Source organism: Ctenopharyngodon idella, chromosome 24 (assembly GCF_019924925.1).
Source record: "Ctenopharyngodon idella isolate HZGC_01 chromosome 24, HZGC01, whole genome shotgun sequence".
Classification (NCBI taxonomy): Eukaryota; Metazoa; Chordata; class Actinopteri; order Cypriniformes; family Xenocyprididae; genus Ctenopharyngodon; species Ctenopharyngodon idella.
In genome coordinates, this window is record NC_067243.1 from 11,310,792 (window position 1) to 11,326,985 (window position 16,194).

The window sequence follows — 16,194 nt, forward strand, 5'->3', positions numbered from 1 at the left end:
ATTTCTTAAAATGTAATTTCAAAGCTGAATTTTTAGCATCATTACTCCAGTCTTCAGTCACATGATCCTTCAAATTCAGTATTTTTTTCAGCAATTATTCGAAATCTTATGTAACATTATAAATGTCACTTTTGATCAATTTAATGTGTCCTTGCTGAATAAAAGTTTTTTTTTTTTAAATATATAAAATAATTTTTAACATTTTTAAGGGGAAAGTTTTAAAGAAAAGGCCAAACAGGATGCATATTCCTCTTTTATTTTTAAAATATCAACAGAAATAGAAGTGTGATATTGCTGTAAATCTGAGCAGGAGAAACACAGAAATGATCTTAGTTCGATAATGAGTTAAACTCTCATTCAAACAGTCACTTTTGTAAATTGCACAATAGTATCACATATGAATTTTTTTACATGAATACGAAAAAAAAGACATCTCTTTAAATAAGAGCAAATAAATGCTCAGGAGAAAAGGCATCTAAGCTTATCTGTACAGATTACTGTAAAACATACAGATGGAAAGATTACGACAACTCACGGTTATGTATTTATAAAGGCGTAAATAATCCTCTAATAAAATTGAAAGTCTAAAAGCGTGCATCTACAAGAGCAAGGATGTTCAGGCAGCACCCGTGTCCATGGATTGAGGCCACAATCGCTAAAGCCACATTCATTCGCTCAATGTACCATTGATGATAATTCTATTTTCCTTCCTAAGCTTGCACTTTTAAAGCTTCACACTACAATCAAAGCAGAATTTCTTGTATTTTAAATTGCTTACTATTTATTTCCTCAGGTACGTCCCACCGGATCATACTTCAAATGTCAAGTTAAGTAGGACGTTGTTTTGAACCTTGACTTATGCCAATGAGTTGTGAAATCCAAGAACCTCAATGCTCATGACCCAATTAGCAAAAAGCTCGAGGGGGGAGGTGAAAAGACTGAATTGCTTCTAACAGGAAAATGGAACAGCAGAAAACACACCTACGGGTAAGGAAAGCCTGTCGAACTAAAAAAATAAAGAGATTCGACGGGCAACAGGAGGGGTTAACGTTCACCAGAGTGCGCTGGCAGCAACACGACCCCTCCAAGCTGAAATGGACCTAACGGATAACCTCCAAAACTATTTGGCCGCCTAACGTTACACTAGATGCCATTTCGGAAATTCAACCGCTTTCGTTCAAGCTTTTTGTTGCGTAAACTTGGAGCATTAGTCCAACTTACCTTAACCTGTCCTACAACCTAAACACAAATGACTCCTCATCCATTATGAAAACACAAATTAACGGAAGGAAGTCGAGGTTAAAGGGCTGAGACGTGAGAAGTTAGGATTGAGCTTTGGATAATGTCTGGAATTGGTGAAGAATTTGAGCCAAATGACTAAAAGTTCAGTTGGTTCCTGTCTGGATGTGGGCGGGAAAGTTGATAGGGATATATGTAGAGGAAAGGTCTAGAGTTCAGGGTAGGTTGTATCATTGTCCGAGAGTGAATGCCAATCGTTTTGCCGTTATTTTTTTTTACTGAGGACACGCAGTTCCAAATGTCTCCTGGGATGCGTAGACCATGTACAGGAAGCCGTCCTCGTCTCTCTCGCGCTCGTAGACCTCAGAAATGGCAGTGGACACAGATACCATGCTGTGACCGTTGACAAGCAGGAAGAAAGCCTGGTTGGAGTTGAGCTGGAGGCGTCTCCTATTAAAACCAGAAATGCATTAGCAAAGTTTTTTTTTTTTTTTTCCAAAAAAAAAAAAATAGTACAAGAGATAAGAGACAGGCAAGAGGTAAAAGACTTTACCTGATTATCTTAATAAGTTCACTCATGTTTACGTGGTCAGGAACTAAAAACTTAGTTTTGTCAAGAATTGGCAGTTGCTTCTCTCCCTTGTATCTCTCAATGATGACCTGAAACAGAATCAAGTTAAAATTTAGCATATATGCATAAATATTGTTTATTTTAAGCTGATAAGTTGGACCAAATAGTGAAGGAATATACACACATATATGCTATGTTTATGTATTTACACTATTCAAAAGCTTGGGGTCAGTAAGATTTTTAATGTTATAAACTAATGTCTCATGCTCAGCATTTATTTGATGCAAAATTCAGTAAAAAGTCATATTGTGAGATATTATAATATATTATGTTAATATATTAACTGTATACTGATACTGTCATCAGAACGCCAGCTCAGTATTGGCGTTCTGACGTCAGTATCAGTATACATTTAATATATTAAAATTAGAACCCGGAAGTGCTGCACTGTGTTGACAATGTGAATAGCGTCAGAGACTGGCACGGAAGAGACGAAATTGTTGAATAATGTCATTATTTATTTATTTTTTGTGCACAAAAAAAGTATTCTGGTCGCTTCATAACATTAAGGTTGAACCACTGTAGTCAAATGGACTATTTTAACAATGTCTTTACTACCTTTCTGGGCCTTGAAAGTGGTAATAACATTGCAGTCTATGGGGGCGAAGCTCTCAGATTTCATCAAAAATATCTAATGCTGGGTACACACTAAAAGATTTTTGAAAACTTATAAGATTTTCCACAAACATGAGGACTTCAGAATAAACATGGCGGACGACAGGCAGGAAGAAACTGCAATTATAGTGTTGGAATGATTTTGACAGAATATTCACAGGAAAGAAGAAAAGGATGTCGTGGAGATGGCAGGAACATGGTCTTTACTTTGTGCTGCGCCATGACTGTTTGTTATGCTTCCGTTTTCTGTCAGCTCGCTTTCTGATTGGATATTGTTTCATTTCACGTGATAATCTCCTTTGTCCTTGGGGTTCCCCCCACACATCGTAAATATTCAACATGTTGACACATCACACCACAAGAAAATCTGATAAGATAATCTGTAGAACCACCAAGATAATCGGGACATTACCTAGGATTGTCGGAAGGGGAGAAATCGGTCTTTACTGTCACTTTATCAATTTAATGCACCCATGCTGAATAAAAGTGTTCATTTATTTAAAATAAACTGTACCTCAAACTTTAAAACGATATATATGTAAATTTTAAATTACAGTTTCTATTTAATTAGATTGAAATATTTACAATCTTTGTCCACCACTTTCCGGTCCAACTCATCCATTTAAAAACCATTTAATTTGAAGTTTAATATTTATGTGTCCAGACTTTCCCATTCAAAAGACCTGCTCTGGGTGATGTTTTGTGTCTGTTCAGCAGATGGGAAGTTGACCACTCTATCCTGGTCAGCTCGAATAACAATTGATTCTGGTAACCCTGAGGCACTGTCAATAGAGTTGACACCTGGCTACAATACCAATGACAGGTCTTTAAGAGCCTGATAAAGACCCCATACATACATGCAAACGCAGGCATTCATATGCTAGTTGTTTAACTAGGTCTATTGATAACCTTCCTTTTGAGATTATCCATAAGATTAACCTATTAAGCCCAGTTTTAACACACACGTTTTAAACTTTTACATAATGGCCTTGATCCCGCGGCCATCTGCTTTTGGGCCATTTACTTTATTTCTTTAATTTTCCAAAAATGTAAATCTGTCATCATTTACTCGTCCTTGTGCTCGTTTCAAACCAGTATGGCTTTCTTTCTTCTGTGGAACACAAAAGGAAGATATTTTAACAAATGTCTCAGTGTCATACAATGAAAGTTGTTTTGGACCCCATTGACTTTAACTGTAAGAACGAAAACAGTTCTTTAAATATCTTTGCTTTTTTTTCTCAAATATTTTTGTGTTCCACTGAAAAAGAAAGTCATACAGGTTTGGAACAGCATGAGAACGAGTAAATGATGACAGATTTTCATTTCCGAGTGAGTGAACTATCCCTTTAAATCCAGTGATTTGTGATGGTAAATTGATAGGATGCAAATGAGCAATTCTATGTTACTTCCTCAAAAAAAGGCACACCTAGAACAAATATTATTTACCATTTCAAGGGTCTATACTGGTTAAAACTTATTTCATACTAAGTGTGGAAGCCTTTTGTAATTGATTATCAATTTTAATTTTCATCTCCAGCTCCACAGACACACACATCTGCTTACCGGGATCTTATTTGGATGCTGTTCCCGGATCAGCCGTACATCCTCCACCCGCTGCTCTGTAGAAAGGAAGTAGGAGCGGATATTAGATACAGGCAGATCACAATACAGGATGCATTAAACCATAGACATTTTACTGGGTTGGAGATGAGTCTCAAGTATCAATCAATTCTCTAAAGGACCAAGTTTAATTGTGTTTAACAGGTCCATGTTAAACTTGTCAGCTCTATTCTGTGGTTCAGTTTCAACCAAACAAGGAAGGGCATCGATGCAATGAAGATGAAACTGTTCTGTTGGCATTCGAGGCGAGTTTGAGAGAGTATTCGTTTTTGGTCAGTTCTCCCTTTAAGGACACACTGAACAAGACTCCAGTGTTTATGTCTGTTCTTCTGAGTTAAATTTCTTCTTATTTCTTTGTCGTATAAACATTTGTTCCACATCAGTTTCTCTTAATTAGTTAATGAACAGAAATGAAGAAGAAACAAGGAAGTCCTTTGTGTACCATGCTAACTAGACTTTGAACAAAATACATGACTCAGCATGAGATGACAAAACTGTATCTACAGCAATCATAAAACAATAAACGACGATTCTAGAAAACACTACTGCATTTATATTTTAGGAAAAGGCCGAGTGATGTTCATGAACTTGAGCACATGTTGCTGATGTATGACACGTGCATATTGAGCAACTGTGGTAATTTCGGTGGCTGACAACTAACTAACCACACTCATTTCCGTAAAACTTGTTCTTTAGTTTCGTTTTAAAGACCTGGTCCATCCTTTTTTATTAACAAGAGGTAGATTAATGTGGACCAGTTCATATGGTTGAAGTCATGATCCTTCAGTTCTTATAAAAACAAAGTAAAAACCTTCATACAATTGGCATTTGCATTACTCAGGTAAAACGACATTCATTAAAACTATGTTCGGTATGTGTGTTCATAAAACTGTAAAACAATTAAGTCATAAACATATTTCGGATCACTGCGAGTCAAACATGTTCGACTCGAGAACCAGTTACTGAGTCCGATTCATCAGTTCGGTTTGTGAACGAATCATTTAGAACGGTTTTGTGAATTGATTCATTATTAAAAGAACTCTACTCCTAGCTGCTAACATTATTACAACATTGGTTGAAGATGAATTGGGTCATTTACGGGCTGATAAATTATTTGTTTAATATTTACATCAAGAAACAGTGGCCTTTATAAAAACTCGTTTGAATAAGTAGGCTATGTGATGAATACAAAGTCCAGTATGTCGTCTGAGTAAGTTATCCGCTATTTTCCACTTCAGTCCCAAAACGGGATGGAAATAAGAGTGCGACGGTTATGAAAAAGGAAACCATTAGGCTAAACATCGTTACTTCGCCTTCAAACAGGCCGAGCGCAACGATGACAATACCCGTAATATTATTTTATTAAACGGTCGAGGTTATTTGAACAATTGCTAAATTAAATATTCTTAATGTTCAATTCGGCATCGTTGTTTGTTTACTCGAGTCCTTCCAAATAACCTTAAACGACGAGTCCCATCCCCCAATCCTGCAGCGCAGTGTTTCGCTAACATCTGCCCACAAACAAAGACATTGCGACATAGATTGTGGTACGTTGAAAATAAAGTAAGAGTATTTATTATGTTCTTTGTTATGAGTCTGCAGTCTCTCTATGATTGTACAGTCTGAACGTTAAGATAGCGACTATACACGGCCGACACCCTTATAACCCAGTTTGACTAAATTGTTTTCTAGAGCAACAAGACCTATTTTTCTATAACGCGTATACAATTATAATAGAAGACGTGTATTACATTTCTACATACTTCAATGACAATAACTAGTGGTATTACTGTATACACGATCATAAATGAAGGACAACCATGAACTTTCACAGAATATAGTCTAATGTAAAGTGTCATGCTGTGAAATCAATACTGAGGGTTTTATACAAGACATACAGTAGAAAAGCGAATCTCTGATTATATGAACTCGATGAACTTACCAAATGTCCTCCTTTGTTTAAATGTCTTTTCCGAAGGCATGTTTAAAATCAGATTAGACACCGTTTTCTTTAGGCAAACCTGCCTAGTTTCGTTTCTTTTCTGTCTCTAAACAAATCTTAATGTGTTATGTGTTTTATAATACGAAATCGTATATTTCAGTTGCGTGTCGTAGCTTCGTCCTGTGAAGTCTGTCTTACCCCAGCAAAACAAACCAGTCAGCTGACCTATGGCGTCATGGCGCATATGCTGTGGATATGAGGGAAAGGGGAAGAGCTCGAGGTTAGTCACTCTCTGACCCCTCACTGAGGCATTTTTCAGGACATTTTGTGTCTTTGGCAGTTCCTTTTTATTTTATATATGCTTACTGAATTCACAATAGTTTCATATTTGAAAACGAGTTATAGGGTTTTGTAAAAAGCTTGTCAAACACAAGTCTTTCTAGAAAAATAATCATTTTAGCATGCTAACTGAATATTTCCCACTCACAGGATAAGTTTACAGTCACTCAACACATGTTGAGGCATGTAGTATGGGGTGAGTTTGTGGCATGAACGGTTTAAAAAGTATTTAAACAGCAAAAAAGTTATGATTTTGCAGTTCACACAAGCTATTATGCTTTTCCAGATGACTCAAAGCCTAAATCCTTAATAATAATCCCCTTAAGTAGTGCGGAGATGAGTCAGAATGGTCAGTGGTTGAGACTGAGTTATAAATAATTTAAAGAAAATAGATTTGTGACTTTTATTTATGTATTTTTTTTTTTTTTTTTTGTATACAAGCAGCCACTTTATTGGATCGTCTTTCATAAATGTTTCAGAATAAGATTATAGCTAAGCTTATAATGCCATAGAGATGCATGTTATGTTTTGTTGCTACTGTAAACATTTGTATAACAACAATACTGTAGCAATATCATACAATACAGAATTAGTGTAGACAAACCAAAGCCATGAAGCCACTATCAATGTAACTTATGACAGAAAATTTTAAAAGCGACCTGATGCCTAAACACACACACAGACACAGAGCCAAAATTGCTTTATACAATTACTTTTACTTTTGTTTTATTGGTTCATTTTTTTTTTTTTCGAGATGTAGTACAGATGTAAAAAGGGCCCATGTGATCAAAAGTAACTAGATATGTGATAAAGTTACTCAGTTACTGAGCTTGACAAGGCCTGTTTTGTATGTTTATCGCTGTTGTTAGGCGACTAGCAGGGATCATGTAAGTGAAAGTGAAAACAATATTGACAGTTTAGCATTGTTAGCCACTAGGGCTTCTAATTTTATCAAGTTGAACCTCTTGAATACTAAATGGATTGTATGAATTGCAGCAGAATATTAATAACAGCAGAGCATTATGAGGTGAAAAATACAAAATACAGTTTGAGGGGAATTTGGCCAACTCAACAACGTTTTTTGTAGTTGTTGCCATATGAGTCACATAATAGGCTACATTTTATTTTTTTACATTTTATAATTCAAATGACACCGGTGCTCTAACATTTTGCATAGTAGATAAGAATCTACAGGTTATTAATAGGTAAACATATGAATGTTTTTTCCCCTGTCAAACAGATTTTCCCATTAACCTTCTGGTTTGTTGGATGCAGTTCACTTGCAACTGGAACATCTGTGCTATAATTGCACATTAGCATATGTGGGGTTTTTTTTAGACATTTTTGCAGGCTCATGAAAAAGGAAAATCTTAAATATGTGTTTATGCTAATAGTTTGAAAATAAATATGAATTCACCTAATCTTATTTGGAGACTTAACTGGCTTTTAATTTATTTATTTATTTTTAAACTATAATTCATACCCCAGTTCAAAGTACTGGCTATTTGGAGACTTTATGACTTTAAGATGCATAAATAGACAATACATAAAAAGTATTATTATAATTATTTTGTTATTATTTGAACAGCAGATGCATCTGTGAGATATGTCTGGGAAAAAATCCCATCCAACACATTGTCATCCATATTCTATGAGTATTTCCGCAGTAAAAAATCTGTTTCCTTGGAGGTTTGAACTCAAATTAAAACCATCCAGATGTTCAGTATACATTCCTCTGGAAAATAATATCTTGCAACTTCTGTGTAAAAATACCCCCATACTTATTCATTTTCAGCAATTTGCACCTATGTATTTTTAATTTCTTAAAAACAGATAAAAAGTTGTTGCAAAATTTTTCAATATTATGTTCTTAATCTCAGGTTTTCTATTAGGGTCTTATGAGACAAAACATGTATGTTTAAAACATTAAAATGCCACACAAAAACCTTAGGAATTGGTAGTTTAATTTTTTAATGTAAATGAAAAAGTCATTTGCAGGGCACAATGTATCAAGTACTAACACCAATTATCTAACTAAAAGACGTTTAAAATAAAATACACACTTCTAGGCCTGGTTTCACAGACAGGGCTTAGATTTAAGCCAGGATTAGGCCTTGGTTAAATTAGGACATTTAAGTAGCTTTTATAAACATGCCTTAGAAAAAACATTACTAGTGTGCATCTTGAGACAAAACAATGGCAGTGACATATTTTAAGATATGTCAGTGCAAGTTGCTTTCAGTTAAAACAGATCAATAATGCATTTTAGTCTGGGACTAGGCTTAAGCCTTGTTTGTTAAACCAGGACTATTGTCTGCCTGTGGTGACAGGTTAAAATATGCGCTAGCTAACTTTTAATATAGACTAACTTATATTTATCTTTACTGAAATGTTTGAAACCCACAACCTATAATGTATGATTGTATTAAAGGGTTAGTTCACCCAAAAATGAAAATAATGTCATGTATTACTCACCCTCATGCCGTTCCACACCCGTAAGACCTTCGTTCATCTTCGGAACAGAAATTAAGATATTTTTGATTAAATCCGATGGCTCCGTGAGGCCTACATATCCAGCAATGACATTTCCTCTCTCAAGATCCATTAATGTACTAAAAACATATTTAAATCAGTTCATGTGAGTACAGTGGTTCAATATTAATATTATAAAGCGACGAGAATATTTTTGGTGCGCCAAAAAAAACAAAATAACGACTTATATAGTGATGGCCGATTTCAAAACACTGCTTCATGAAGCTTCGGAGCGTTATGAATCAGCGTGTCGAATCAGCGGTTCGGAGCGCCAAAGTCACGTGATTTCAGCAGTTTGGCGCTGAAACGCTCCAAATCTTCCTGAAGCAGTGTTTTGAAATCTGCCATCACTATATAAGTCGTTATTTTGGTTTTTTTGGTGCACCAAAAATATTCTTGTCGCTTTATAATATTAATATTGAACCACTGTAGTCACATGAACTGATTTAAATATGTTTTTAGTACATTAATGGATCTTGAGAGAGGAAATGTCATTGCTGGCTATAAAGGCCTCACTGAGCCATCGTATTTCAACAAAAATATCTTAATTTGTGTTCCGAAGATGAATGAAGGTGTTACGGGTGTGGAACGGCATGAGGGTGAGTAATTAATGACAGAATTTTCATTTTTGGGTGAACTAACCCTTTAAGGAAAAACCCATTCTGACATCACACACGTTAGTAAAACGTGATGACAAAATTAACAAGTGTAAATTAAAGTGGCAAACAGTCAAACAATGCCCTAATTATTCAACAGGGTGAATGGGGCACCACAAAACCATTTTTTCCCCCTCCAGTTTAGGCCTGGAAAAAACAGCATTATTCGAATTAACATGCTTGTTTGATGGTTCGACTTAAAAATCAGTATATCGTAATCGAGAAAAAAAATTAAAGAACTTTATTTAATATAGAATATTAAAGGGTTAGTTCACCTGAAAATGAAATGTCTGTCATTAATTACTCACCCTCATGTCGTTCTACACTTCATTCATCTTCGGAACACAAATTAAGATATTTTTGATGAAATCCGACAGGTATATGACTCCTTCATAAACAGCAATGCAATTACCACTTTCAAGGCCCAGAAAGGTAATAAAGACATCGTTAAAATAGTCCATGTGACTACAGAGGTTCAACCTTAGGCGCCGTTCACGTATCGCATCTTTTGTGCGCGTAAGTTAGTTATTTCAAAATGGAAGCGACACGCGTGCGGTCATGTGACAAGAACCAACTGATCAGCTTCGGCCTTTCCGTAACAACACTGAAAGTGTTAGTAAAACCAATGCATGGGCTAGATATCAATTAATCCTATGCTGATACTTCCTCGTCATCGTGGAGAGCGCAGTTCATGGTTGCATAGCACCGACAGACGCCACGGTAGCGCAAGCGCTGTTGGAAAGGAGGAGAAAGCTTTCCACGCTTTTTTAGATGCGATATGTGAACGGCCCCTTAATGTTATGAAGCGACGAGAATACTTTTTGTGCGCAAAAAAAACAAAACAAAAATAACTACTTCATTCAACAATTTCTTCTCTTCCGTGTCAGTCTCTGATGCTGTTTACGTTATAAACACAGTGCTGCACTTCCAGGTTCTACGTCAGAATGCAGACTTGTTATTAGCTGGCTCCTGAGTCAGCATCACAAGCATGCGACGCGGAAGAGAAGAAATTGTTGAATAAAGTCGTTATTTTTGTTCTGTTTTTGCACACAAAATGTATTCTTGCCGTTTCATAAAATTAAGGTTAAACCACTGTAGTCACGTTGACTATTTTAACAATGTCTTTACTACCTTTCTGGGCCTTGAAAGTGGTAGTTGCATTGCTGTCTATGGAGGGACAGAAAGCTCTCAGATTTAATCAAAAATATCTTAATTTGTGTTCCGAAGATGAATGAAGGTGTGGAACGACATGAGGGTGAATAATTAATGACAGAATTTTAATTTTTGGGTGAACTAACCCTTTAATATTCTAAACCATAATCTAATCCACTAAGTATACAGCCTACGATCTCCATATAAAACTTGACAGAGACTAACATGACAGTAAAGCAAACTGCAAGTACATCCGAGAAGGACAGTTCATTTATATTAACATCTCAATTTTCTTACCAACTACATGACATTGATGTAAAGAGATGTGCATTGATCTATGTGTGTGTGTGTTTGTGTGTGTGTGTGTTATGGATCACTCCCAGTCACACTCTGTGTTCCTGTCATCCTCCCAGCCATCAGATGGTGGGCAGGCTCATTCACGGCTGGGCACTCAACTGATGGCAGCTGTCCTGTAGGAAGTGCAGTTGGCATGGGTTTATCTGCGATGTCTCTCCGTTATCTCGCTTTGGCATTGTGTCATGGTATAAATATTCAATATTTCGGATCTCAGTTTTTAGAGTCTCAACTTCGTTTTGATCCAAAAAATGCGTAGAATCTTGTTAAATCGCAGCATAATAAGGTGTTTCGTAATTGTATTAATTATAAAATCGCAATTAGCCTCATAGAGAAGTCCATATTGTCCATAAGAAGCTTGGGCGTCTGCATGGAATGACATCATACGTGAGCTGTAGGATTTGTCAGTGTACAGCAGGTGGCGCTCTTGCACAATCGCTGCCCATCATGATTACAGTCAAGCTTCTCAAGGGACTGTGTGTGAGAGGCAGTCTGCTATTTCTGACATGTCCTCTCAAACAAGCCTGCTTTCAGAAACATTAAAGCTGCAAAACAAAAGATTTAATCCTGGTAATCCAACATTATGATCCTGAACGCATCACGTAGAATCGTTCATGAAAATCTCTTGCATAAAACAGTGTCATAATTCAGTATAATTTCTCTAATTATTTGCATTGTGCATCCTGTTCTTAATTATACAATCTGATTTTATTAACATTTATAATTTTGATTTTATAAGGGAAAAAAAACACTTGTTGCATTACAGATTTTCTTAATGCAGTGTTTAAAACAGTGTGATTTTACTTCTTTATGTCATTATTTTTATTTATGCCTTTGTGATTTAATAATTTTAATTTATTTATTTTTTCCATTTTTTATGCATTCAAAGTTTCTGATGAACATGGTGATGGTACTATTTTCTATTGCAGTGGACAGATGTGCAACTCTCACAAATTATATATATATTATATATAATATATATATATATATATATATATATATATATTCTTACATTTTTTTCAAACTTTAATTTTGGATGCAATTAATCTTTTGCAGCATATATATATATATATATATATATATATATATAAAGTTTTGACCCTGGACCACAAAACTAGTCACAAGGGTCAATTTTTTTTTAAAAAATTGAGATTTATACATCTGAAAGCTGAATAAATAAGCTTTCCATTGATGTATGGTTTGTTAAGAAAGGACAATATTTGGCCTGAAATCTGGAATCTGAAGGTGCAAAAAAATCTAAATATTGAGAAAATCACCTTTAAAGTTGTCCAAATGAAGTCCTTGGCAATGCATATCCACTCACAAAAATACATTTTCTGATATATTTATGGTAGAAAATTTACAAAATATCTTCATGGAACATGATCTTTACTTAATATCCTAATAATTTTTGGCATAAAAGAAAAATCAATAATTTTGACCCAAACAATGTATTGTTGGCTATTGCTACAAATATACCTGTGCGACTTATGACTGGTTTTGTGGTCCAGGGTCACATACATATCTAATATAAAAGTGTGTGTGTGTGTGTGTGTGTGTGTGTGTGTGTGTGTGTGTATATATATATATATATATATATATATATATATATATATCCATTATTGTTGTGAAGTAAAAATGATGATTAAGTTTTTCCCCCCCTTTGTGATTTAATAATTTCTAATAAACCTTTAGGGTCATCTTATGTCCAATGTAGTACATTTCAAAATGAAAATGCTATTTACTTCCTAAAATATTTAACCGAGGTCTTATAGGTGCAATCGGAAATGATAAGCTGATGAACCTGTTGAACCTTGTTCTGTAGACCAGGATGTTGAGAGCTTGTGCTGCAGTAATTGAAATCCTTTGACCCGTCACAGGGCCGGAGGACCGAGGGAAAGATTTGATCATAATGTGAAGCATCATTGCAAATGAAAATGGTGCTCTCTTTCAATCTCCAACCCATTTTTTCCCCTTGAATAACACTGAATGAGTTCATTCGGATCAATCCGTGGATGACCCTGAATGGGCTTTTTTGGGAGGAGCAATATCTTATTAAATGAATTACTCTTAAAGTAATGGAGTCGTAATAACCTAGTGCACTCTATAGTTTTAGCATGATAAAAGCAGGCGGCGAGTATTGTCGACAACAGCCCCTCTCAAGGCCGAGGCTAGTAATTCAGCACAGCGTTGCCATGGTGGTCACCATGGAAACATCCTACACCGTTTGCTGAGAGTTGAAGGTAACACCCACTCTCATTGTTCATCGTTCGCTGGGCTAATGCATATTCATAGACACAGCGAAGCCATTACCGAAGGCTTTTATTGGTCTGTGTATCCATCAGCTGCACAATACCATTACAAATGCTGCAATTCACCTATCTATGGCCTCTTAATTAAGAGGGACTAGATTAATAACCTCGGGTGATGTGATTAATAAAGCAACAGGAGTGTATCTGATTTGTGTGGAAGCACGATTACATTTTCTACGCCGTTTGCATTCTGACAAACTTGTGTAGAGAAGAAAAAAGGAGGCGACTCAGGCAGGTATCAGGATGACGTTTTTAATCAGTTTGAAAGACAAATATTGATGCGATTGCATATCGTTTAACAGACAGCACAAAAGCGATTTGCTTCTGAGATAATTGCTTCATCAGAAGTGTACAAGGTTTGCATGAATAAAAGATCAACTCAGAGCTCGAGGCCTTGAAACATATCACCCTCCTACACAAATACATTCACCTTAAGTTGGTCCGCGCAATCGCGTCCTACAGGGCTACGTTTGCAACAACAGAAATAACATCCAACTCTCTGCTGAATTTATTTGCGCATTTACACATACAAAACAAAAGACATGGCTAACAGCGCTTTTTGAATATTCAAAATGACATTTTTCGTAACCAAAGCCAGTTAATCAGCCGCATTGTTAGGCAGCATGTTCATGGGTCCAAAACATGGTCAATTATGAGCGTTAGCTACAAGCAACAATCAGACACAACTTACCTGTCTAATGAAGGGGAAAACCAACGCATCTGGGCACAGATGAGCCTCTCATTTGGCAGAGGGCATGGTCAGAAGGCTTCTGCATATCCACACCATTAGCCAAAGGACCCGGTCGCTGAGGTAGACTGTGACTTGTTGTCAGAAAGCAGAAGGAACAACAACAAAATCACTAGTCTTCCACAGCGGCCCAAGCCAACATCTGCTGAAGCCGAAGTCGGCGTACAGTCGTCATTAGTGGAAGGCGTTACTTTAATAACTTTGGGGAATGGGCTTTCTGTAATCTTTTTCAATATATTGGATGTATGTTCTGCAATATCAGTAGTGGGATAAAACCAGCAGCATGCCCAACATATTTTAAAGGAGATGGAATTGATTTACTGTCTATAAAGATGAATATTTATTAAGAGCTCTTCTATATGTGTGATTTCAGCTTCTGAAGAAACACGAGCTAAAGCTCTCCAGAGACCCAGAGTGTGAATCCGGAGAAATCCAAGACTGATGGGAGCTCATAATGTGGTATTACTTGAAGCATACCTGCCCTTTCCATTGAGAAGACTTCACACACCCTGCAAAATGTCGCCCGTATCTGAAGGCTACTGTGGCAACCTTGTGTCCTCGTGTTCGGTCTGATGAGGATCAAAATGAAAGATGATTCAGCCAACAATCCCCTAGTTCGAATAACAGGTCTGCTTGAAAAGTCCCGGAAAAAAAGCTTTAGGTGTGAATCACACAATGAATGGTTAACAAGTAGAAACCTTTAGGAAATAGAGAAGAAATGCAAGCATTACATTATATTACATTAAAGTACAGTCTTGTCCATGTTTGCCACACAAGTAAATATTTATTTATTTCTCTATACATATTTATCTAGATATAAAATATATAGGTTACACTTCAAAATAAGGTCTCATTTGTTAACATTAGTTAATAACTAACATGAACTAACAATGAGCAATACATTTGTTACAGTATTTCTTAATCTTTGTTAACGTTAGTTAATAAAAATACTGTCATTCATTTTTTGTTCATGTTAGTTCACAGTGCATTAATGTTAACAAATACAACTTTTGATTTTAATAATGCATTAGTAAATGTTGAAATTAACATTAACTAAGATTAATAAATGCTGTAGAAGTATTGATCATTCTTAATTCACGTTAAAGTAGTTAACTAATAAAACCTTATTGTAAAGTGTTATATATATATATATATTTTTTAGTATATATTATAAAATATTTTTACATTTTTTATTATATTTTAGTATATATTAAAAAATATTATATTTTTGCTATTATATTGCGATTATTCATTTGATTTTCTCTTGCATTTGTTTGTTAATGCAAGAAATCTTCCACAATCAAAGCTGTTCGAAAGTCACTTAGCCTATATTTTAGGAAACATCCATGTCTTTGATTTACAAATAATTCAAATCATTTATATTAGATAAAACAAATTTGCTAAAGCCAATTTACTTGCATTTGCTGTTTGTTGAACATTCATTTTTTACCCTGCGTATAATAACAATTTTTTTTTTTTTTTTTTTGTGCAACCATGTAAATCTGACCATTAGCACCACATATCCCCGCCCACCTAATCTCATTGGTCCAAAATCCTGTTAAACATTTTCCTCGAAACTTGGTATTTCTAAGCATTAAACTATGGTCCCATCAATCCTATGTTCCCTGAATTCCCATTAGCCACCAAAGCAGTTACCCTTGGGTATAAAAGCTGGTCATAAACGAGAAAGCACTCAGTTAAGCATGCTCACGACTCCCACGTAACGCCCGCCGTTCAGGAGATAATGAAGTGATCAGTTTTAAATGACAGATCAATGCACGGAAGAGAGAGCGACAGCAAAGGCGAGGCAGGAAAGGTGCAGCGAGCTGGCCTTTTCTTATAGCTTGCACATCATTTCGCTAAAACCTCTCCACACACACACACACACACACACACACACACACACACACACATCCTAGACCTTTGATAGTGACATTTGAAGAAGGACAGCTGAGTGCATTTAGCTCTACCTTCCTCGGAAGACACGAGCGGCGGGACTGTGCCCTCTTCTCTCTGAAGGAAACACTCTATTTGCTTTCAGTCCAGAGGGCGGA

General features: G+C 35.9%; 1 protein-coding gene and 1 long non-coding RNA gene across 4 annotated transcripts in view; one reads left to right on the forward strand and one right to left on the reverse strand.

The window, feature by feature from the left end:
• Positions 1-240: 240 nt before the first annotated feature.
• map1lc3b (microtubule-associated protein 1 light chain 3 beta) lies at positions 241-6,288 on the reverse strand. The gene is made up of 4 exons (XM_051883381.1): positions 6,048-6,288; positions 4,049-4,104; positions 1,793-1,899; positions 241-1,689 (listed from the first exon to the last, which is right to left on the reverse strand). The coding sequence occupies exons 1-4, from the start codon at positions 6,085-6,087 to the stop codon at positions 1,515-1,517; spliced, it is 378 nt and encodes a 125-aa protein (XP_051739341.1). The 5' UTR covers positions 6,088-6,288; the 3' UTR covers positions 241-1,514.
• Positions 4,111-16,194, forward strand: part of LOC127506690 (uncharacterized) — a 29,584-nt gene continuing 17,500 nt past the window's right edge. For 2 of the 3 annotated variants that reach the window (XR_007928103.1, XR_007928102.1), the window contains exons 1-2: positions 4,111-4,946; positions 14,514-14,767. This is a non-coding gene — a long non-coding RNA (uncharacterized LOC127506690). Of the gene's footprint in view, positions 4,947-6,188; positions 6,328-14,513; positions 14,768-16,194 lie in introns of those variants that run through there. The other variant, XR_007928101.1, reaches the window with a different exon arrangement.

Excerpts from the sequence above, each read along its gene's own strand:
- map1lc3b (XM_051883381.1), bottom strand. The coding sequence starts at position 6,087 with ATGCCTTCGGAAAAGACATTTAAACAAAGGAGGACATTTG. Across the intron at positions 4,105-6,047 it reads TAAACAAAGGAGGACATTTG|AGCAGCGGGTGGAGGATGTA; the intron begins GTAAGTTCATCG and ends TCCTTTCTACAG. Across the intron at positions 1,690-1,792 it reads GAACTTATTAAGATAATCAG|GAGACGCCTCCAGCTCAACT; the intron begins GTAAAGTCTTTT and ends TGGTTTTAATAG.